This window comes from Leucoraja erinacea, chromosome 25 (assembly GCF_028641065.1).
Source record: "Leucoraja erinacea ecotype New England chromosome 25, Leri_hhj_1, whole genome shotgun sequence".
Lineage (NCBI taxonomy): Eukaryota > Metazoa > Chordata > Chondrichthyes > Rajiformes > Rajidae > Leucoraja > Leucoraja erinaceus.
In genome coordinates, this window is record NC_073401.1 from 27106491 (window position 1) to 27125012 (window position 18522).

An 18522-nucleotide genomic window follows, 5' to 3' on the forward strand; every position below is an offset into this window, starting at 1 on the left:
ACATATTAATCGTCTATTTACCCTTGAAGGCAATGAAATACAAACTTGATAGATTTTCTCAAGGCATTAAATGACTTGGTACAATTATGTTCTTAAAATAGCCAGAGTGTGAAATAGCAAAAAGCCAAATTTTAAACTTCTTCATCGTCGTCAAAACAGCAGGAATGTTTCCTCACAGATAAATATAGATTCCTATCCAAAAGCAGGATCCAGATTAAAGCGCGTGACTGATATAGATCATGCAAACTGCAACCCCATGGCAACCAAACAAAGGGATAGGTTTCAAACCCACAGGCTTTAATCCAACAGTGAGAGCTGGCTGGTTAGATGGGCATCAACATTTGCTTCTTTACCTTTAGACTACTGCCTTAATGGTACTTTATTGTCACACGTAAATAAATAGTGATTTTTTTTTTTTGCTTTGCGTACAATTCAGTAAAATCATGCGATACAAAAGCACAATCATACATAAAGACAAAAAGTGCGATGATTGTAATGTAACAACAGTAGACTTCACTGAGGCAGTACACAAAGAGTCGCCATGTTTTCAGCACCACCTTGTGCTCCTCAAGTTCTTAAAAATGTCAAGTCTTATCTTGGCCTTAAACGGCCAATGGTCCTGGCTGCGATACTGGGTCTTGTGCCGACAGGGTGATATTGTTGAGGTTCTCTACTGCTGCTCCGTGCCTCTGCAGGCTGCGTATAATCTGAGAGCTGGTCTGACCTATGTGGGGCTTCCAGCAGCATCTGATCCATGGGATCCCATGGCTGCCAGAGGCTCTCCAGCCCACATCACCTCCACTCCAACTCCCTGCAAAGATGTTAGTGATAGGGGAATCAAGGAATTTCACACAATTTTCATGCACTTTGAAATTATGCATCTTCCTCAGGGATTACATTTAAAAATAATTTTAAGAAACATTTAGACACATGCATGGAAAGGATAGGTTTAAAAGGATATGGGCTAAATGCAGGCAGTTGGGACTAGATGGGACATGTTGGTCAGTGTGGGCAAATTGGGCCTGCTTCCACACTGTCCATGACTACGTGTCCTGCTAGGATGCATTTAAACATTTTCTGTACAACTGATGTTAAGCCAACTGGCTTGTAGTATTCTACCAACTGTCTCCCTTCCTTTCAGAGTAAAGCAATTGAACTTGCAGTTTTCCAATTTATAGAATCATCCCTAAATCCAGGGAATTTTCAAAAAGTAATCTATCTTAATGCAGAATAATTAGGCACTTGCTTGGCAAGGGAACCACTGGTAAACGTGAGAGTGAAGTTGAGGTCACAATTGTATCAGCCATATTAATAAATAAATGACTATAAAACATAAAGTGCTGTGTAACTCAGCAGGTCAGGCCACATCTCTATAGGGAATAGACAAGCAATGTTTCCGGTCAGAACCCTTCCGACTGATCCGAAATGTTGCTTGTCCATTCCCTTCACTGATGCTGCCTGAACCACTAAGTTACTCAAAATACTTTGTGTTTTGCTCTAGATTCAAGCATCTGCATTCCTTGTGTCTGCCTTAATAAATAGCTGATCCCACTTGAGGGGCCATATAGCCCATTTCTGACCTTAATTGTATGTTTACATGCACCACTGGCTAATTGGCTATAGAAATGTGGATGCATTTTAAATAACATCAAGAAATTGGCCCTGCTGACAGCTTGGAAGCAAATCAAACTTTTATTTAAAAAAAGACCCTGCAATAATTACAGAGAACGACAGAGATAAAAGCAGTAGATTGAAATAATGCACAAAGAAAAATCACATGTTTGCCAATAAACTGTTATTCTTCGCTCCCATCCCCATTGCATCAATCTCTAATAAAAAGGCAAATTCCAAAGAGAATGTATTAATATAATAACTTACAACATTCAACATCTACTCCCAAGCCGCAGTTCCTGTTCTCTGTGATCATGGGAGCCCGATTCATTTGGAATATGAAATAAGTTGTAGCTGGATGAACACAAGTTGCAAATAGGGTTTATTCCACAACATGGAGCCACAAGAAACTGCAGATGCTGGAATCTTGAGCAAAAGACAAAGGGCAGGGGAAACTAAAGATAGGTCCAGACCCAAAATGCTGTCTGTCCATTTCTCTCCACAGATGCTGTCTGACCAGCATGTTGATTTTTACATCTACTTAATTTCACAACAGCTAGAACTAGTGCTGAAGCTATGTTAAGACAGACTAGTCCCAATGGGATCAGCTACTTGTTTATGTAGCTGTTTAATTGCCCAAGACAATATTTCTTGCAAAGATTCTAAGCCCTAACTCACTATTTTGTGGAAAGTAATGAATTGCCAGTTCATATTTTTGATACCATCTCAAGGTGGAATTTGTATTTAATTTCAAATATCTTGAGATGTGATAGACGGATATTCCCATTGAACTGTATAAATTACTACCTTTGGGTATTGCATGTTGACTATACACTTCATAAGTTTCACTCAATAGAAACCATGCAAATAAAGTCTGTTGTCCCTGAAGACACAAGGAACTGCAGAGAATGGTTAATAAAAGACACAAAGTGCTGGAGTAACTCAGTGGGTCAGGCAGCATGTATGGAGAACATCAATAGGTGGCGTTTTAGGTCAGGACCTTTTTAAGACTGAAGGTGGCCCAGACTCTTCTTTATCCATGTCTCCCGCTGAGTTACTCCCGCACTTTGTGTCTCTTTTTATGTTCTCACTGAAGTCCACCTGATATAACTATGTCTGGCCTTTGCAGTGATTAATATTGTCCTTTAGAGTCATAGAGCATGGAAACAGGCCTTTCAACCCAACATTCCCACTCTGACCAACATGTCCCATCTACACTGGCCCCACCTGTCTAAATGTTTCTTAAAAGTTGTGATAGCACTTGTCTCAACTACTTCCTCCGGCTGCTCATTCCATATACCCACCGCCTTGTGCGTGAAAACAATTACCCCTCAGGTTCCTATTAAATCTTTCCCCCCTCCCCTTAAACCCATGTCCTCTGATTCTTGATTCCTCTACTCTGAGCAAGAGACTCTGTGGGCTTACCCAATCTATTCCTCTTATGATTTTGTACACTTCTATAAGATCTCCCCTCATCCTTCTGCGGCGTCATCACACACTTGTATGTGAATGTGGAGTGCTGGTTACAATCACATCAGCCACAATCTTACAAAACGATGGAGCAAGCTCACGGAGCTGAGCAGCCCACTCCTGACCCCGAATCATATGTTCGCATGTTTCTTTATCTCTCCTTCCTCACTCTGGCAGCGAGCTGCATGTTCCTGAAGTATAGCTGGTAAGCCAATTAGATGTGGGTTCCTAGGGAAAAGATTCTAGAGACTGGGGAATAAGGGGGGGGGGGGGGGGGGGGGGGGGGGGGGGGGGGGGGGGGAGGACGACGACAGGGGAGACGGGGTAAAAGGACTAATTGGATAAGGGCATCCCCCCTCTGACTGTTGTTCACTCATTGCAGGTCTACTCTTTAATCACCAGTCACTCTACTCCATACCAGCAGTTTAGGGAAGACCTCTCAGTAAAACACTCAAGGCCTGCCACTGCTCCATGAAGATACAATGATGTAGTCACCAGGTGTGCTGCAAGCAGGTACAGGTCACCTTCACTCAATACACTACAGCCTTTTCTGAACAATCAATGCTCGTTTCCCACTCGTCTTGAAGAGTTGTAACCTGTTCTTCACTTATTTCATTTCAAGATGAAATTTTCAATGCAAATGCATGGTAGAAATACAGTACTTTGTTGAATTAAACAGATGGAATGTGGAAGGAAACCAGAGCATGCGGCGAAAAGCCACGCGATCACAGAGAGGATGTACAAACAGCACCTGTAGTCAGGAACAAACCCGGGGCTCGCCCTGAAAGGCAGCAACTCTACTGCTGCGCCACTAGTCTGCTGCTGTAACTGCATATTCTGTGTTCTGTTTTCTCTTTTGCAGTACCTGCTGTACTTGTACAGTATGATTTGTCTGGATAGCATGCCAATCAACATTTTTCATTGTATATTGGAATACGAGTCAATAATAAGCAAATACCAACTCTATCACATTGTTTTTTCAAGAAATCTTTGGATAAGGTTACAAAACCTACTGTGGAAGATCAGAGATTAGTGACAGTATCTGCTGGATTTCCACATTTAATAATCCAGATGTTGCTGTCTGTTTCACTGTCAAGATGGTGAATGGTTTAGCCAATACTCCAACTACACGATCCAAGCCCATAATCCCAACTCTGTGAACATGTACAGAGAAGTTTCCCCTCAACCCCCCATCCCTTCCTCCTCCTGTTCAGCAAACCCCCTTGGACTAATCGAATGTCAGGTCCTGTCTAAATTGAATTCCAAGACTGATTTCAAGGAGATTCTGGCTGTCAGTCGTTGTTACCATTACGGCATTACTAAACAGCTGTCCACAATAAAAATAAAAAATGCTGGAAATCCTCAGCAGTTCAGGCAACATTTGTTAAATGAGAAGCAGAGTTCATATTTCAGGTTGAAGACGATATCGGCTGAGTCATTATAACAATTGCATTCGGTGTTAGAAAGCTGTGGTTTCAAGCTCTACCCAAAACCTTTGAGAACAAGGTTGGCTGATCTGTATTTGGTTAAAAGTGCTGCACTGGTGATTATTTTAATCTGAGGAGTTCTGAGGAGTTCAATGTCACTATAAAAATAAACACAAAGTGCTTGAGGAGCTCAGGTTAGGCAGAAGGCTCCTGACCTGAAACGTCATCTGTCCATTCGCTCCACAGATGCTGCCTGACATGCTGAGTTCCCCCAGCAGTTCGTTTTTTGTTCTAGATTCAGGCATCTGCAGTTTCTTGTGTCTCAGTGTCAATATCAATTATTCAGCCCAAAGACCAGGGTGTTTTTCAAGTGCTTTCATGCAAACCAAAATAGAGTAACTGATTGTGGATTGCTGCTTGTAGCATTTTGTTGTGAATAAAACAATGACTGTGTTTCACAATGATTAAACATTTGTTTTCCTTTCAATCCTAAAGTTTACCAGTAGGAAATATACTGCTGCTACGGAGTTTATTGAAAATTTACATTTATTTCCAACATACACTTGTACAGTACATGTCAACAGATGTTAAAAAGTGCACTATGCATACAGCTACCTCTGGATTCACAGTAAAAAAAAGTACTTTTAAATAACAAAACTGAAAACTTTGAAAAAAAAAGCTGGAACATGCAACAAATACTTGTTTTTTTGTGATTACAACCATTGGAGACAGACCTTTTCGACATTAAACATTCAACCTGGACAGTACGTGTGTACAAGCATGCTTTCACCCAACAATCATCACACATACAGTATTCACTAAATTAAAGGCACTGAAGTATATCTGTACAAGGTAACCAAAAACATGTTAAGCAGCATTTTCATAAAACAAAGTTATAGCAGAGTTTCTACTCCAGATCACCACATTTAAAAATGTTTCTCCCAGTGATCCTCTCTATAATTTGACACTAAACTAAACTCTTAAATGAACCCCTCCAAGATTTGTAGGTGCAAGGTAGGTAATTATGTGTGGGATCAAATATGGCACCAAACTTTAAGTGCAAAAGGCAATACAAATTATAGTTGAAAGTCAGAACTATATTACGAAGTCCAAACTTTCCTACATTAGGCCAGAATTGGTCATTTTCAACCACTTAATGTCTTCCATAGACAGAAAATAACAAATAATCAGTAATTCAAGTTATAGAAAACAATCAATAGCAAGTTTAACACAGAATATGCATGCAAGTAATGAGAAGCAAGAGGAAGCGGCAATTCTAGTTTTCTTAGATTCAGGGAGAATATCACATTTACAAAGACAAAATAAATCAAAATAATTTTGAGTCTAAAAATCCAAATACACAAGCTCCAGATGAAAATATCAATAGTCATTAATTAAAAAAAAAAACTATTTCCTTCGTAATATTCAATAGCCACTCGTATAGTAATAGGAAACTGCACATATTTTATCTCAAATACTTATCACAGCTTGCAGTCTGACATAATGAGGTGAAATTGCTTGCACCAGTCTTAGATATTTCTGCTATTTGGCTACAAATTTACTCCCACATATATAGGTAAGAGTACTTTAGTTTATTTAATTGTATTCTTTTAAATGTTGGCTCAGGCTCCATGAATATAATTGAATCTGAAATGTTGCTGTTAATTGTTTAAAGACTATGTTTAATCTTTCTGTCCTTTTTTAAAAGAAGAATCTATTTTAATATTCTACTAATTTATAAAAGGTGGAATTTCATCAAAGATGTAATAGAATATAAATCATGTTCTACAGAGCTAAAAATATCTCTAATATTGGATTTTCATTTGTTAAGTTATTTTTGCAACATTTAAATTACAAATATTTTGTGACTTTAGGTATAAACATTTAGAATTCTCCTGATTCACAAAATACTAGAGCCATACTGTGTGCCAAATCCCCTTGCTTCATTTCCCCCACAAAGCATAAGCTTTGAGCCTTATCTTTCACTTATCAATTACATTTTGCAATATTAATGGAAAGAACACCTACATCTGAGTGCACATTATGTGAACAGGAACTTTAGAAAGGAGATACAATCATTTGAGTTCACTTGTTGATTTTCAATGCTTCAAAAATCAATAAACTGAGCTCAAAATAGTTATTTTTCCCTTCCTGATCTGGAAATGAATATTATTGCCTATTAAATGCAATTAAACTGATCGGCTATGTTTTTTTTTGAATTTGGCAAAAACAATACACAGATAATTAAGGATTGAGTAATAAATTGTCTAATCCGTGTCTTTTCATAATTCAGTATTTTTTAACTGGAGCGCAATGAATATTCCGATTAACATTCCTAAGATCTATACCTCAGCATCAACACTGTCAAAGCAGTTAATGGATTCCACTATCATCCCCAGAAATGTAAACATCTAATAGTGCAGTGACTGAAATCAGAGTGAAACTGAAGTTACCGATATTAAGTGGAGGAGGATAATTTCTATTAGCAGACCATATATGAAGGAAAAGAAAGGATAAGCATTGATCTGAACCACGCAGGATTTGGAAAGATGTCCCTTTAAACTAGAAGTACTTGATGCAATCTTATTTGGGATTTCTAGTAAATCACTTCTTGCTTCCCGCACATAGAGCTTTCAATGGAAACATTTCATACAGAATGAAAATTAACCCATGCCTACAATAAGTAAAGATGAAAAGGAAATCTACAACATAATTTATCTCTACTAAAAGAGTAGAATTTTAAGAGACGACAACAGGAAAAAAAAAATAGATCCACCATTATGATAATGAAACACAGTAACATGATTTTTGACCTTATTTGTATCTTTTAGTAAATGGAATAAAACCAACAATACAAGTTTATTTTGCAAACAACTTCCTTTTTCTTCTCATCACTCTTCTGAAATAATTGAATCATGCCATGTTACACTTCACTGATGTTAGAAATGCTGGAAATACCTAATGCACCCGTGTAGAAAGAAAATAAGTTAACGTTTCAGGTCGATAACTTTTTATTGGAATCGAATAGACACCAATCTGAAATGTTAACAATTTCTCTCTCCACAGATGTTGCCTTACTGTTGAATTTTTCCAGCATTTTCTGTTTTTAACTTTCCAGCTTTGAAGTTGGTTTCACTTTATATTTTGTTGATTCTGGGCAACCACACATAACGGACTTTCAGGTGGTCCTTTTTCATCTTTTAACCAAGCTATTAAATTTCACAATCCTCCAGAGATATCATAGCCAAACTAGATTATGTCCTTGGCTGAATCAAGCCACTGGTTCACAGCGGGAATCCTGGATAATGTTCTTACCTTTAGTAAATGGCACGGATTGCAGCATACTTTCAGATACCATTGCCAAGGTCAATTCATTTTGCAAAGATTCACATTTGGGATAACCTGCTGTGTAGTCCAGTAATTATGATATTGGCATCATCACTCCAGGGACTTACAATTCTCCAGATACATTGTGATGGAGCTTAATAAATTAACCACTGTTCAATGAATTCAAGAGACAAAGATTAATATCTTAATGGCAAGACCATTAAGTTTTTTAGTTTCATAGAAACAGGGACTAACTTAAAAAAAAAATAATTTCCTCAAGTTTTATTGCATGTAATAACAGTAAGGTTTGACTTAAGTCAATAACTATAAAACAGGACAAGCTTGCATGCTGTTTGACGACCAAGGGGCCTCAGTTTTGCATGAAAACTCCTCAAACATAATAGAGCTGGGGCCTAGGCACAGAAACAAATTCTCAATTACACACTGAATGCTGATGTATAGATAGAAACGGAAATGTTGTCAATTCAGTTGAAATAGAGGGGATGCACATGATTGGCAAGCCAGACAAAGAGCAAATCAGTGGGAAATAGTAAAATTACACACTACAATAGGTCAGATTACAGGAAAATATAACGCATAAATTCAGTGATTAATGTTAAATATGAACAGACAGCTACAGGCATTATAATTGCATTAAGATCTGCGACAGAATGGTGAGATCATAATTTCATGATAGGAATTAGCAGGAAATAAGAACATACAAATAATTGAAGCATATTTGTTGCCAACCAAGATCACTTTTGTAAATATTTTTACCGACTATCTCAGTGAAAGGCTTTTCTGTTTACACAGAACTTCATTTAGTACTTCAGTTTAACGCAAGTCATGGGAAATAAATTATTTTCAGAAGTGATTCCAAAAAGAAGCCTTTCTCAATCTGTCTTTATTTGGGTAGGATGGCCAATTGCTATCTTTATAGAATGAGCTCTATTTTGACCTCAAAATCAACAGCATTTGCAGAAAATAGACATAATTTATTCCACCCAACCAAAAAATGGTAATAACAATTGTGTATCCTGCAGGTTTTAAGGGACAATCACGTATGTTAATTGCAATTTGTAAAGTTATTGCCATATTTACATGATTTTCTATTTTAACCTTCTGTTGGCAGGAATATAATAGTTAGCTTTCAGGCCGTATGTCGAAGGAACCTTCAAGTTAATTTCAATACTTTCAACGGAATTTATATTTTGTCTTTTTATATAAAAATTAGAAACCATATGAAGTTACAAAGCGTGGCATTTCATTTCAAATGAAAAATGCAACCTCAGATTTTGCAGTCAATCTCGAGAAGCAAACTATTCAGCAGGCAACCAGCTGTATTTGGCAACAAGTTTATGAATAATTTTCAGCCGTTTCAAGAGATTGTACAACACAGGCTATAACTTAAAATATTTTTGGCTGGAGGTTCATACATTTAAGGAGAGATTGGAATGCATTACTTCGCCAAGGAATCACATGGTATGGTAGAATGAACTGCTGCTTCGATTTGTTTCACAAGTTTTTCTGAGCTTCCTGATGGAATGTATTCGTACATACTGTTCATGAGAAACCAAGGAATAGAGATCATTGTAACTACGGGTTTGGTACTGGCCTAGTCCAAAAGAAGGAATTGAGATAAAGTCCATACACTGCTGCGTTATCTCTGGATTACCAACATTATATTTGGGAGAAGACAGAGAAGAATGTTCAAACTGATATGTGCACTGAATTTCAGCCAATTTACAGCCTGTATACTCCAATGCAGAATTGGAAGTTCCCATTGATTCATTTAGTGGCTTCTGGAAGAAACCATGTTGTCTTTGCATATCTGTTTCCTCACAGAGACTTCTTTCCTGCCTCATTTTCTCAACAACACTTGGCAAGAAACAACCCTCTGTTCGTTTGGCATGACTTGAACTGAGAAGCATTTCATCATTTTTCTCCCCAGCTGACAGATCGTCAGAAGCCAAGTACAAGCTTTCAAGTTTGGCAAGGGAATGAGATCGCTTCATCTTTGAACATATAGTCAGTCCGGTCTGATGCATCCTGGCTTCAATTTCTTGTGTTCGCAGTTCAACCAGGCCTGGTTGACCCTGAACACTGTGAAGGCTGTCGCTGCTGGAGCTACGGGTCAAGCTAGAAGAATGAGGAGATGAAAATAGTGTTGCATAGATTTTCTGCAAACGCTCCTTCGTGAGAAAACCGGAACCACTTCTATTACTTACATAAGGCGTGGATGTTTTCTGGTATATACCAGCCATGAAATTAGAGCCATCACTGATGGCCTCAGGCAACATATCATACTCCATATTCTCACAAGCCTGGGCTTGATCCTGTACATCTACCACTGGTTCATGCATAATAATATCCAGGCAGTCTCCATGTGCAAATATAGCTTTCTGATTTTGAGAGTTACATCTCTGTACTTGTTTGCTTGGAGACCTTACAGCTAATCTTTCCAACTCTTTGGTATGTTTCCTTACCAGTCCAGCCGTCTGAAGCTGAAGGATAGATTCTTGATGTTGCATTAAGTAGCTTTGGGCTTTTGATGTTTCTTTCCCCTGGTTAGATAGAAGCTTTCCTAAGTCTTTCATAGGCATACTATTCAGAGTCTCAACATTATAACTAGGTGCTGTTTCTTGATTATCCTCTGTTGATTGTCTACTGGATGGCAAAGAAAACGTAGACTTAATGTTCTCAGTAATGTCATCCTGTTCATTTCCTAAAGATAAGTAATTACTATTTAACATATTTAATTCATAGTCTGTTTGTCTGTCAACCTTGGAACCTGTATGAATAGATGAATCTATTAAAAAACATTTCTGAGAGTGATGGCTACATGAATTTATGACTGATGATTGTTTCAAACCCTGGCACCCTCCAGATTGTGAAGCCATCGTGTCGAGAGCAAAATCTTCAGCTCGGCAGTCATCCACTTCATTTTTGCAGCTGGGATACATCCCTTTTGTTTCTTGTTGCTCTCCTTGCTCTTCACACGTTGCGCTTAAAACTAATTCCGCTTCTGCAGTTTCGTGGAATTGCAATGTTTCAATTGCATAAATGGCATCAGAACTGGAACTGTGAGGAGGTGATTTTGTAGCATGACACGGTCTTGCTTCGTTGGGACGTCCGTATAGTGTATCCATCGCTGACACAACTGAAGGTACATTTGATATAAATCCTGAAGGTTGGGACTCGATCAGTCGTGTATCTGTGACGCTTGTGCCATATTTTTGTGCTGGATACAAGTTTTCAGAATGATCTGCGAGTTCCTCACATACAAGTTTATTTATGGAGTCTGAGCAGCCCGAAGTAAGTTTATTAATGGATTTCACAGAGTTGGGAATTTCATTAGTAGTGACATCCTGGAATAAATTTAAAACATTGTATTATTTAAATACATTCAGATTGAATGAAAACTCTGCATGTGAAAAATGATTATGCATGATTATACATTACACAAAATAAATTTAAAGTAATGTTTAAAGCAAGAAATTTAAATCTAAATTACAGGTATTATCTTAATATGTTCATTAAAGCTGTAATCTACAATCTCTCAAGCCAAAAACACAGCTAAAATAAAATATGTAGAGATTCACAGTGCAAAGGAAATTATTTCTAGTACTAGATACAAAAGAAAACCAGGGCTCCATCTGCATTTGGAAGTTGTTTGATTTTATACTGCCTGAAAGTTGGGGTAGAAGTCCTGGCAAAGTAAATACAGCAGTCAAATTGTATGTAAGTTTGGTGTCACCGTATCTCAAGTATTTCACCTCTATTATAAGGATGTAGGGTTATAGAATGCAGTATTAGTCTGACGAAGGGTCCCGAACCGAAATGTCACTTATCCATGGTGAAGATGCTGCCTGACCCGCTGAGTTACTCCAGCACTTTGTCTTTTTTTTTTGCAAACCAGCATTTGCAGTTCCTTGTTTCTACATCTAGCGGTATTAAAAGGAGTCCATAGGGCAACTACAGAGCTGATTTATGCATGACAGTGCTTGGTGTCATCTCTAGAATCAGCCAAAATGTAGATGATCATCTGATTTCTCTATTAATTAAATTTACTAACCAAACTGCTGTAAGTGACTTTAAACATAAATTACACGCAACTTTCCTCATCAACATAATGCATTTTACTGTTTAAAAGACTGGGACAAGTTGAAGTCTCCCTTTTCTCTAGTCTTTAAACACAGTTTTCAAAGCAAAATGACTGTTTTCGGAACAGTAAACTATTAAGAGTCATGCAACCCATTAGGTTAATCAGTGTGGTAAATAAATGTTCTGTTTCTGAAATATTGGGTAAGGTTACAAGGAACAATTATCAATAGACAATAGGTGCAGGAGTAGGCCATTCGGCCCTTCGAGCCAGCACCACTTTTCACTGTGATCATGGCTGATCATCCATAATCAGTACCCCGTTCCTACCTTCTCCCCATATCCCTTTACTCTGCTATCTTTAAGAGCTCTATCCAACTCTCTTGAAAACATCCAGAGAATTGGCCTCCACTGCCTTCTGAGGCAGAGAATTTCACAGATTCACAACTCTCTGGGTGAAGAAGGGTTTGAACACCTCCGCTCAGTCCGCAAGAACCTACCGGTGGCTCAGCACTTCAACTCTCCCTCCCATTTCCAATCCAACCTATCTGTCCTGGGTCTCCTCCATTGCCAGAGTGAGCAACACCGGAAATTGGAGGAACAGCACCTCATATTCCGCCTGGGTAGCCTGCGCCCGGCAGGCATGAACATTGAATTCTCCCAATTTTGCTAGCCCTTGCTGTCTCCTCCCCTTCCTTAACCCTCGAGCTGTCTCCTCCCATCCTCCCAGTCCTCGGGCTCCTCCTCCTCCATTTTTCCTTCCTTCTTCCCCCCCACCTCCTATCAGTCTGAAGAAGGGTTTTGGCCCGAAACGTCACCTATTTCCTTCGCTCCATAGATGCTGCTGCACCCGCTGAGTTTCTCCAGCATTTTTGTGTACCTTCAGGAACATGTTTCCTGCCTCTAGCGTGTCCAATCCATTAATAATCTTATATGTTTTAATAAGATCCCTTCTTATCCTAAATTCCAGAGTGTACAAGCCCAGTCGCTCCATTTTTTTCAACATATGACAGTCCCGACATCCCGGGAATTAACCTTGTAAACCTAGGCTGCAACCCCTCAATAGCAAGAATGTCCTTCCTCACATTTGGAGACCAAAACTACACACAATATTCCAGGTGTGGTCTCACTGGGGCCCTGTACAACTGCAGAAGGACCTCTTTGCTCCTATACTCAATTCCTCTTGTTATGAAGGCCAACATGCTTTCTTCACTGCCAGCTGTACCTGCATGCTTACTTTCAGTGACTGATGAACAAGGACATCCTTGGAATTTACTCTACAAAGGGGAATTAGAGGACTCGGTAGGGCTGAAACACATTGGGGAATCGTAAAGAATTGAAGCTAAAGCTTTCTATGAAGTATAGAGTTCATGTTCTAAAGGATATAGCCAAGTGTCAAAATCAATTTGAAATTGATGCAGCTATTTAAGTGAGAAATAAGCAGAACAGAAAATCATTCCCATTTTAAATATGGTTTAAATACATTGCTGTAAATAAGATTTAATAGCGATTAGTTCCAAAAATCATGAATGGGAAACCAAATGGTGAGTTTGGATGGGTAAGCTCGAAGGATCAAGCCAAAGTTTTACTGTTAAAAATGTGCAAGTATGACTCACCTTTACCTTCAGTAGGGATTACATTTTTTTCAAGTAGAAATGCAGTTATAATTTCTCTACACTTCAACACACAATCGAAATATGCCATGAGAATGATAAGTATTCTTTCTGGGTTTCCAACGCATGGTTGACTCATCTTTGCCTAATGAACAATAGAAGTTTCAAAAAGACTACTTCTAATTTCTGGCTCTTTTTAAATCTCAAAATGTTTCCAATTTAAAAAATATATATAATTGAATGAATCTGATATAAAAATGCAGTGAAATCTAGTTGAAATTGGACAAGAATAACCCTGTTTTTATTTAGTTATGTGCATTTACTGCCATTAACCAGTAGTAATATATATATGTAATAAATGCCAAATGGTATTTCAGTGAGTGGAAGAGGCTGGAGAGTACTAAAAGGATCATGGCTCTTTTGTTATGTGCACTTACTTCATCCACTTGCAAAACAAATTCTGTGGTGTTGTTGTTGTTATTGTTCACATTGTCTTTATCAAGTTGATTTTCAACAGTTATTACTGGCTCCTGTATGTTTGTAAGGTTTGAATCGGCCTCTAGATCACATTCTATGTTAGGTTCATCAAGTACTATTCGATCACCATCAGCGTCCAGTGTATTTTCATTTTCTTCTTCTGACTCGGCTACTGCTGTAAACATCAAGTAAGTATTTACTTGCTGACTTTGTACTTTTTCTTCACATTCAAAAGTATCACGAAGTTGAGATGACACAAATTCCCCAGTGTCACAGAAACCATCTGTGCATCTGAAATCTCTGTTGTTCATCTGAATTGCATCTCTTTCCACATCATCTACTTGGATTGAATATTCATCCTGCTCCCTCTGCTGTTTTATGTAGGCACTGTCCACACTGGGATCTGACAGACATCTGAAGTAGCAATTCGAATTATTTTGTTCACTTTTATTTTTGTTGGCTGCTATTGAATTCTGAGTTTTTTCAGTACCATTATATTTCTGCTTTCCATATCTGTGTTGAATTCCTTTGTTGCCGCTGCTCACGTCTTGTTGAGTAGATATTCTGGTGCTCTTGAACAATGGATCCCTCACAGTTTCCTGCAGGTCACTCTCAGAATTACGACGCCACAAACTATTATGTCGATGTTTACTGTTTTTAAAAAGTGGGAGAAAGGTATTAGCGACAGGATCAACGCAATGGTGTATTCAGATATGAACGTGGCACTTAAGAGGCGTTTAGCTAAGCACACGAATATGCACAAAATGAAGGGATATGGATCATGTGTAGGTAGAAGGGATTAGTTTAATTTGGCATCGTGTTAGGCACTGACATCGTGGTCCTGTTCTTGTGCTGCACTGCTTTAATCTTCTTTGTTCTAAATAATGTATTTTGGACATGAAGAGAAATAAACCTCCATTTAGCTTTTGTTTTATTACACCCTTCAGTTGATCCAGATTATTTTACAGTCAGCAATCTACTATATAAGATAGTACAGGTAATATTTACTGCTGGCAATAAAATATTGGACTGATAATCTGCTTTTGCAACGGCGTTTGTTAATAAATATTGGCCAAAAGCCTTCTTGCTTTCTCCGAGTAGTCTATCTGACAGGATAATTTAATATCACTTCCAAAACAGATAACATTTCCAATGACGCAGCATTCCCCCATTGATGCACTGAATTCTATCCAAGATTACATACATAAATCTCTGAAATCTCCAATATGGCTCAGCTGACATCTTAGATGCAGTTTAAAAATTGCAAAGGGGCAAATTGCTGACTGTATTAAGAACAGAAAATGCAGGGGCGGTGGGCAATGTAAACATGATAGTCTCTGTGATAGAGGGTGCGGGCAGATCCAGTCCATGCAGCTCCTCATGCAACAAGCTAGTCATTTCCATTCTTCTGCCTCTACACCATAATTTTCCAAATTATTTGATCTCAACGGCCTATTCAATTCCCTTTCAAAAGTCCCGATTGACTGCGTTTTTATCATATCTTCTGAGCAGTGGGCAACACATCATATGCACTCCCTTTACAAATAAAAACTTTCTTCATGCCTCCCCTGGATCTTTTATCTTTCACTTTGAATCTTTCTCCACTGACCCATGAACCATTTATTAAGAAAATAGCTTCCATTTATTTCAAGTGAACTCTGCATCTTGAACACCTCTATCAGATATCAACAATCCAGGCATGGAGGCAAGGTCTCACATGACAGCTGTGGAATTTAAGTTTAGTTAATAATCTAAAATTATAAAATGCAAAGACAGTCATAGTAAAGATTACCAAGGAATCATTGGATCATTATAAAATATGGCCTTTTTCTAACTCCCCAATTTAGCACCTGACAGATTGCTATGGCTCAGTAATATCCTGCAGGGCAGGCAGGATATCTGTCATTTTACCTATTCTGGTCTTTATGTGAATCCAGACCCATACTCGCATTGTTGGTCGCATCTGAAGAAAGACTGGATAGACTCGGCTTGTACTCGCTAGAATTTAGAAGATTGAGGGGGAGATCTTATAGAAACGTACAAAATTCTTAAGGGATTGGACAGGCTAGATGCAGGAAGATTGTTCCCGATGTTGGGGAAGTCCAGAACAAGGGATCTCAGTTTAAGGATAAGGGGGATGTCTTTTAGGACCGAGATGAGAAAAACATTTTTCACACAGAGAGTGGTGAATCTCTGGAACTCTCTGCCACAGAGTATAGTTGAGGCCAGTTCATTGGCTATATTTAAGAGGGAGTTAGATGTGGCCCTTGTGGCTGGAGGGATCAGGGGGTAGGGAGAGAAGGCAGGTACAGGATACGGAGTTGGATGATCAGCCATGATCATATTGAATGGCGGTGCAGGCTCGAAGGGCTGAATGGTCTACTCCTGCACATATTTTCTATGTTTCTATGGTCCTTAACTGTCATCAGAAATGGCTAAGTGTATTGGAAGGAACTGTAGATGCTGGTTTACACCGAAGCTAGACACGAAATGCTGAAGTAACTCAGCGGGACAGGCAGCATCTCTGGAGAAGGAATGGGTGATGTTTTGAGTCGAGTCGGAAGAAGGGTCTCTCCTGAAACATCACCCATTCCTTCTCTGCAGATGCTGTCTGGCCCTCAGAAATGGCTTTGCAGGACACACTACAAAGAGGAAATTGGGGATGGAAACTACTTGATGGCCTTGCCAGCAATGCCCACATTTTGAAAAATGAATTTAAAATCTGTTTTACCCGAATCATGTTAACCCCCATATTTGCAACATCTGCAGCTTTTTTCTTTTAGTCATACTAGTCATGCTTAACAATTTTTTTTAATGGCAAAAATAGTGATTCAAATTCAATTTGAAAAAATATCAGAATCATCTGGCCCATCACATGGATCCAATATGTTTTGAAGAAAAAGTTTTAAGGGCAAGTCAACCCAAATAATTTGAATAACTATTTAGCATCAACCCACATAATTTGACTAGATGTCAGCAACAAATTTGACTACTAAATAAGAGATTTGTTAATGTTACTTCCACTGCTATATTAACATTTCACTAACAACAATTATATTCAAAGCAAAATCATTTAATGTAAGAGCATCTGAATTAGGAACAGGTGTAAGAAATGTAACCTCTTGAATATGTTCTGGTATTTAAGATGATCATTATTTAAAGCTTGTGCTATCCTTCCTTTCCTCATAGAATAACTAAATTCATGAAGATTTACATTCCATTGCCATGCTAATTACTTGCTATATCTATGTGCTAACTTCTGTGTACTCTGTATAAGGACACCAACATTTATTTAGGCATTAGATTTCATTTTTAAGTAATAACCTAACATTTCTCCTTAATATACTTATTTGCCTTTTTATTTCGCCCACTCGCTTCACTTGTAATTGTCCCTTGACAGAGTTTTTGAGTCCTCCTCACAACCTACATATCCAATTTGTCAAGGGGCAGATACAAATTAAGCGAGTGGGCTAAATTAAAAGACAAATAAGTATATTAAGGGGAAATGTGAGCATTGTCAGAACAGTTGAAAATATTACACCTGGTCCTTTTATCGAATTCCCCAGCCGAGGACCAAGCACTGATTATTCTGGTATCTCACTAGTTTCTGATTGCCGATCTGAAAATATCCCTTTATCTGTTTTCTATCGATCCCTTATACATGTCAATATATTACCATCAATATAATGAAATTTTACCTCATGGAATATCATCTTATATGGCACTTCATCATATGCTTTTTAGAAATTCCAATGCACTACATCCTCTGGTTCTCTTGGAATTCAACGTACATTTTACACTCCCTAAAACTTATAATAAATTTGTCAAATACTACTTCGCATTCATAATACCGTTTAGTTTAGAGATACACGCGGGAACAGGCTCTTCGGCCCATCAGGTCGACACCGACCAGTGTTCCCTGCACATTAACACCCACTAGGGACAATTTGTGTTTACATTTACCAAGCCAATTAACCTACAAACCTGTACGTCTTTGGAGTGTGGGAGGAAACTGAAGATCTCCCACGCAGGTCACGGGGAGAACGTACAAACTCCGTACAGACAGCACCCGTAGTCGGGATTGAACCCGTGTCTTCGGCAAGGCAGCAACTCTACCGCTGCGCCACCATGACTCTAATTATATTGAAGCATGGTAACATCCTAAAGTTCCATGCGGGAGGCAAATAAACATTTAATTTGAAGATTAAAAAAGCAAACGGGAAAATTAGAAAAAATATTTAACATTTTTGTCAGACCAGCCATCTTTTCCAATATTTCAAGACTTATTGTGGGTACATAAAAATTGTTTGATCATCTTACAAATACCCAGTGTTCTAAGTAGTTCAAATCAAAAATGTCAGAAAATTATATAATAATAAAAATCTTATCAATCTTAATAGTCTTCAAGTGAGAAATTATTTCCACATGTCCTAAATTTAGAACTTTTTTTCTTGCAAAGAATGTATTAGCGTTCTCCTGGTGTACTATTTATCTCA

General features: G+C 38.3%; 1 protein-coding gene and 1 long non-coding RNA gene across 4 annotated transcripts in view; one reads left to right on the forward strand and one right to left on the reverse strand.

The window, feature by feature from the left end:
* LOC129709177 (uncharacterized) overlaps nucleotides 1-3592 on the forward strand; it is a 34149-nt gene extending 30557 nt beyond the window's left edge. For both annotated transcript variants that reach the window (XR_008725475.1, XR_008725474.1), the window contains one exon: nucleotides 3464-3592. This is a non-coding gene — a long non-coding RNA (uncharacterized LOC129709177). The remainder of the gene's footprint in view (nucleotides 1-3463) is intronic.
* Nucleotides 3593-5036: 1444 nt separating this feature from the next.
* Nucleotides 5037-18522, reverse strand: part of ssh1a (slingshot protein phosphatase 1a) — a 55600-nt gene continuing 42114 nt past the window's right edge. For both annotated transcript variants that reach the window (XM_055655332.1, XM_055655333.1), the window contains exons 14-15: nucleotides 13987-14677; nucleotides 5037-11203 (exon numbers count right to left, since the gene is read on the reverse strand). In XM_055655332.1, the coding sequence (XP_055511307.1) occupies nucleotides 9311-11203; nucleotides 13987-14677 (2584 nt within the window). In that variant the 3' untranslated portion in view covers nucleotides 5037-9310. The remainder of the gene's footprint in view (nucleotides 11204-13986; nucleotides 14678-18522) is intronic.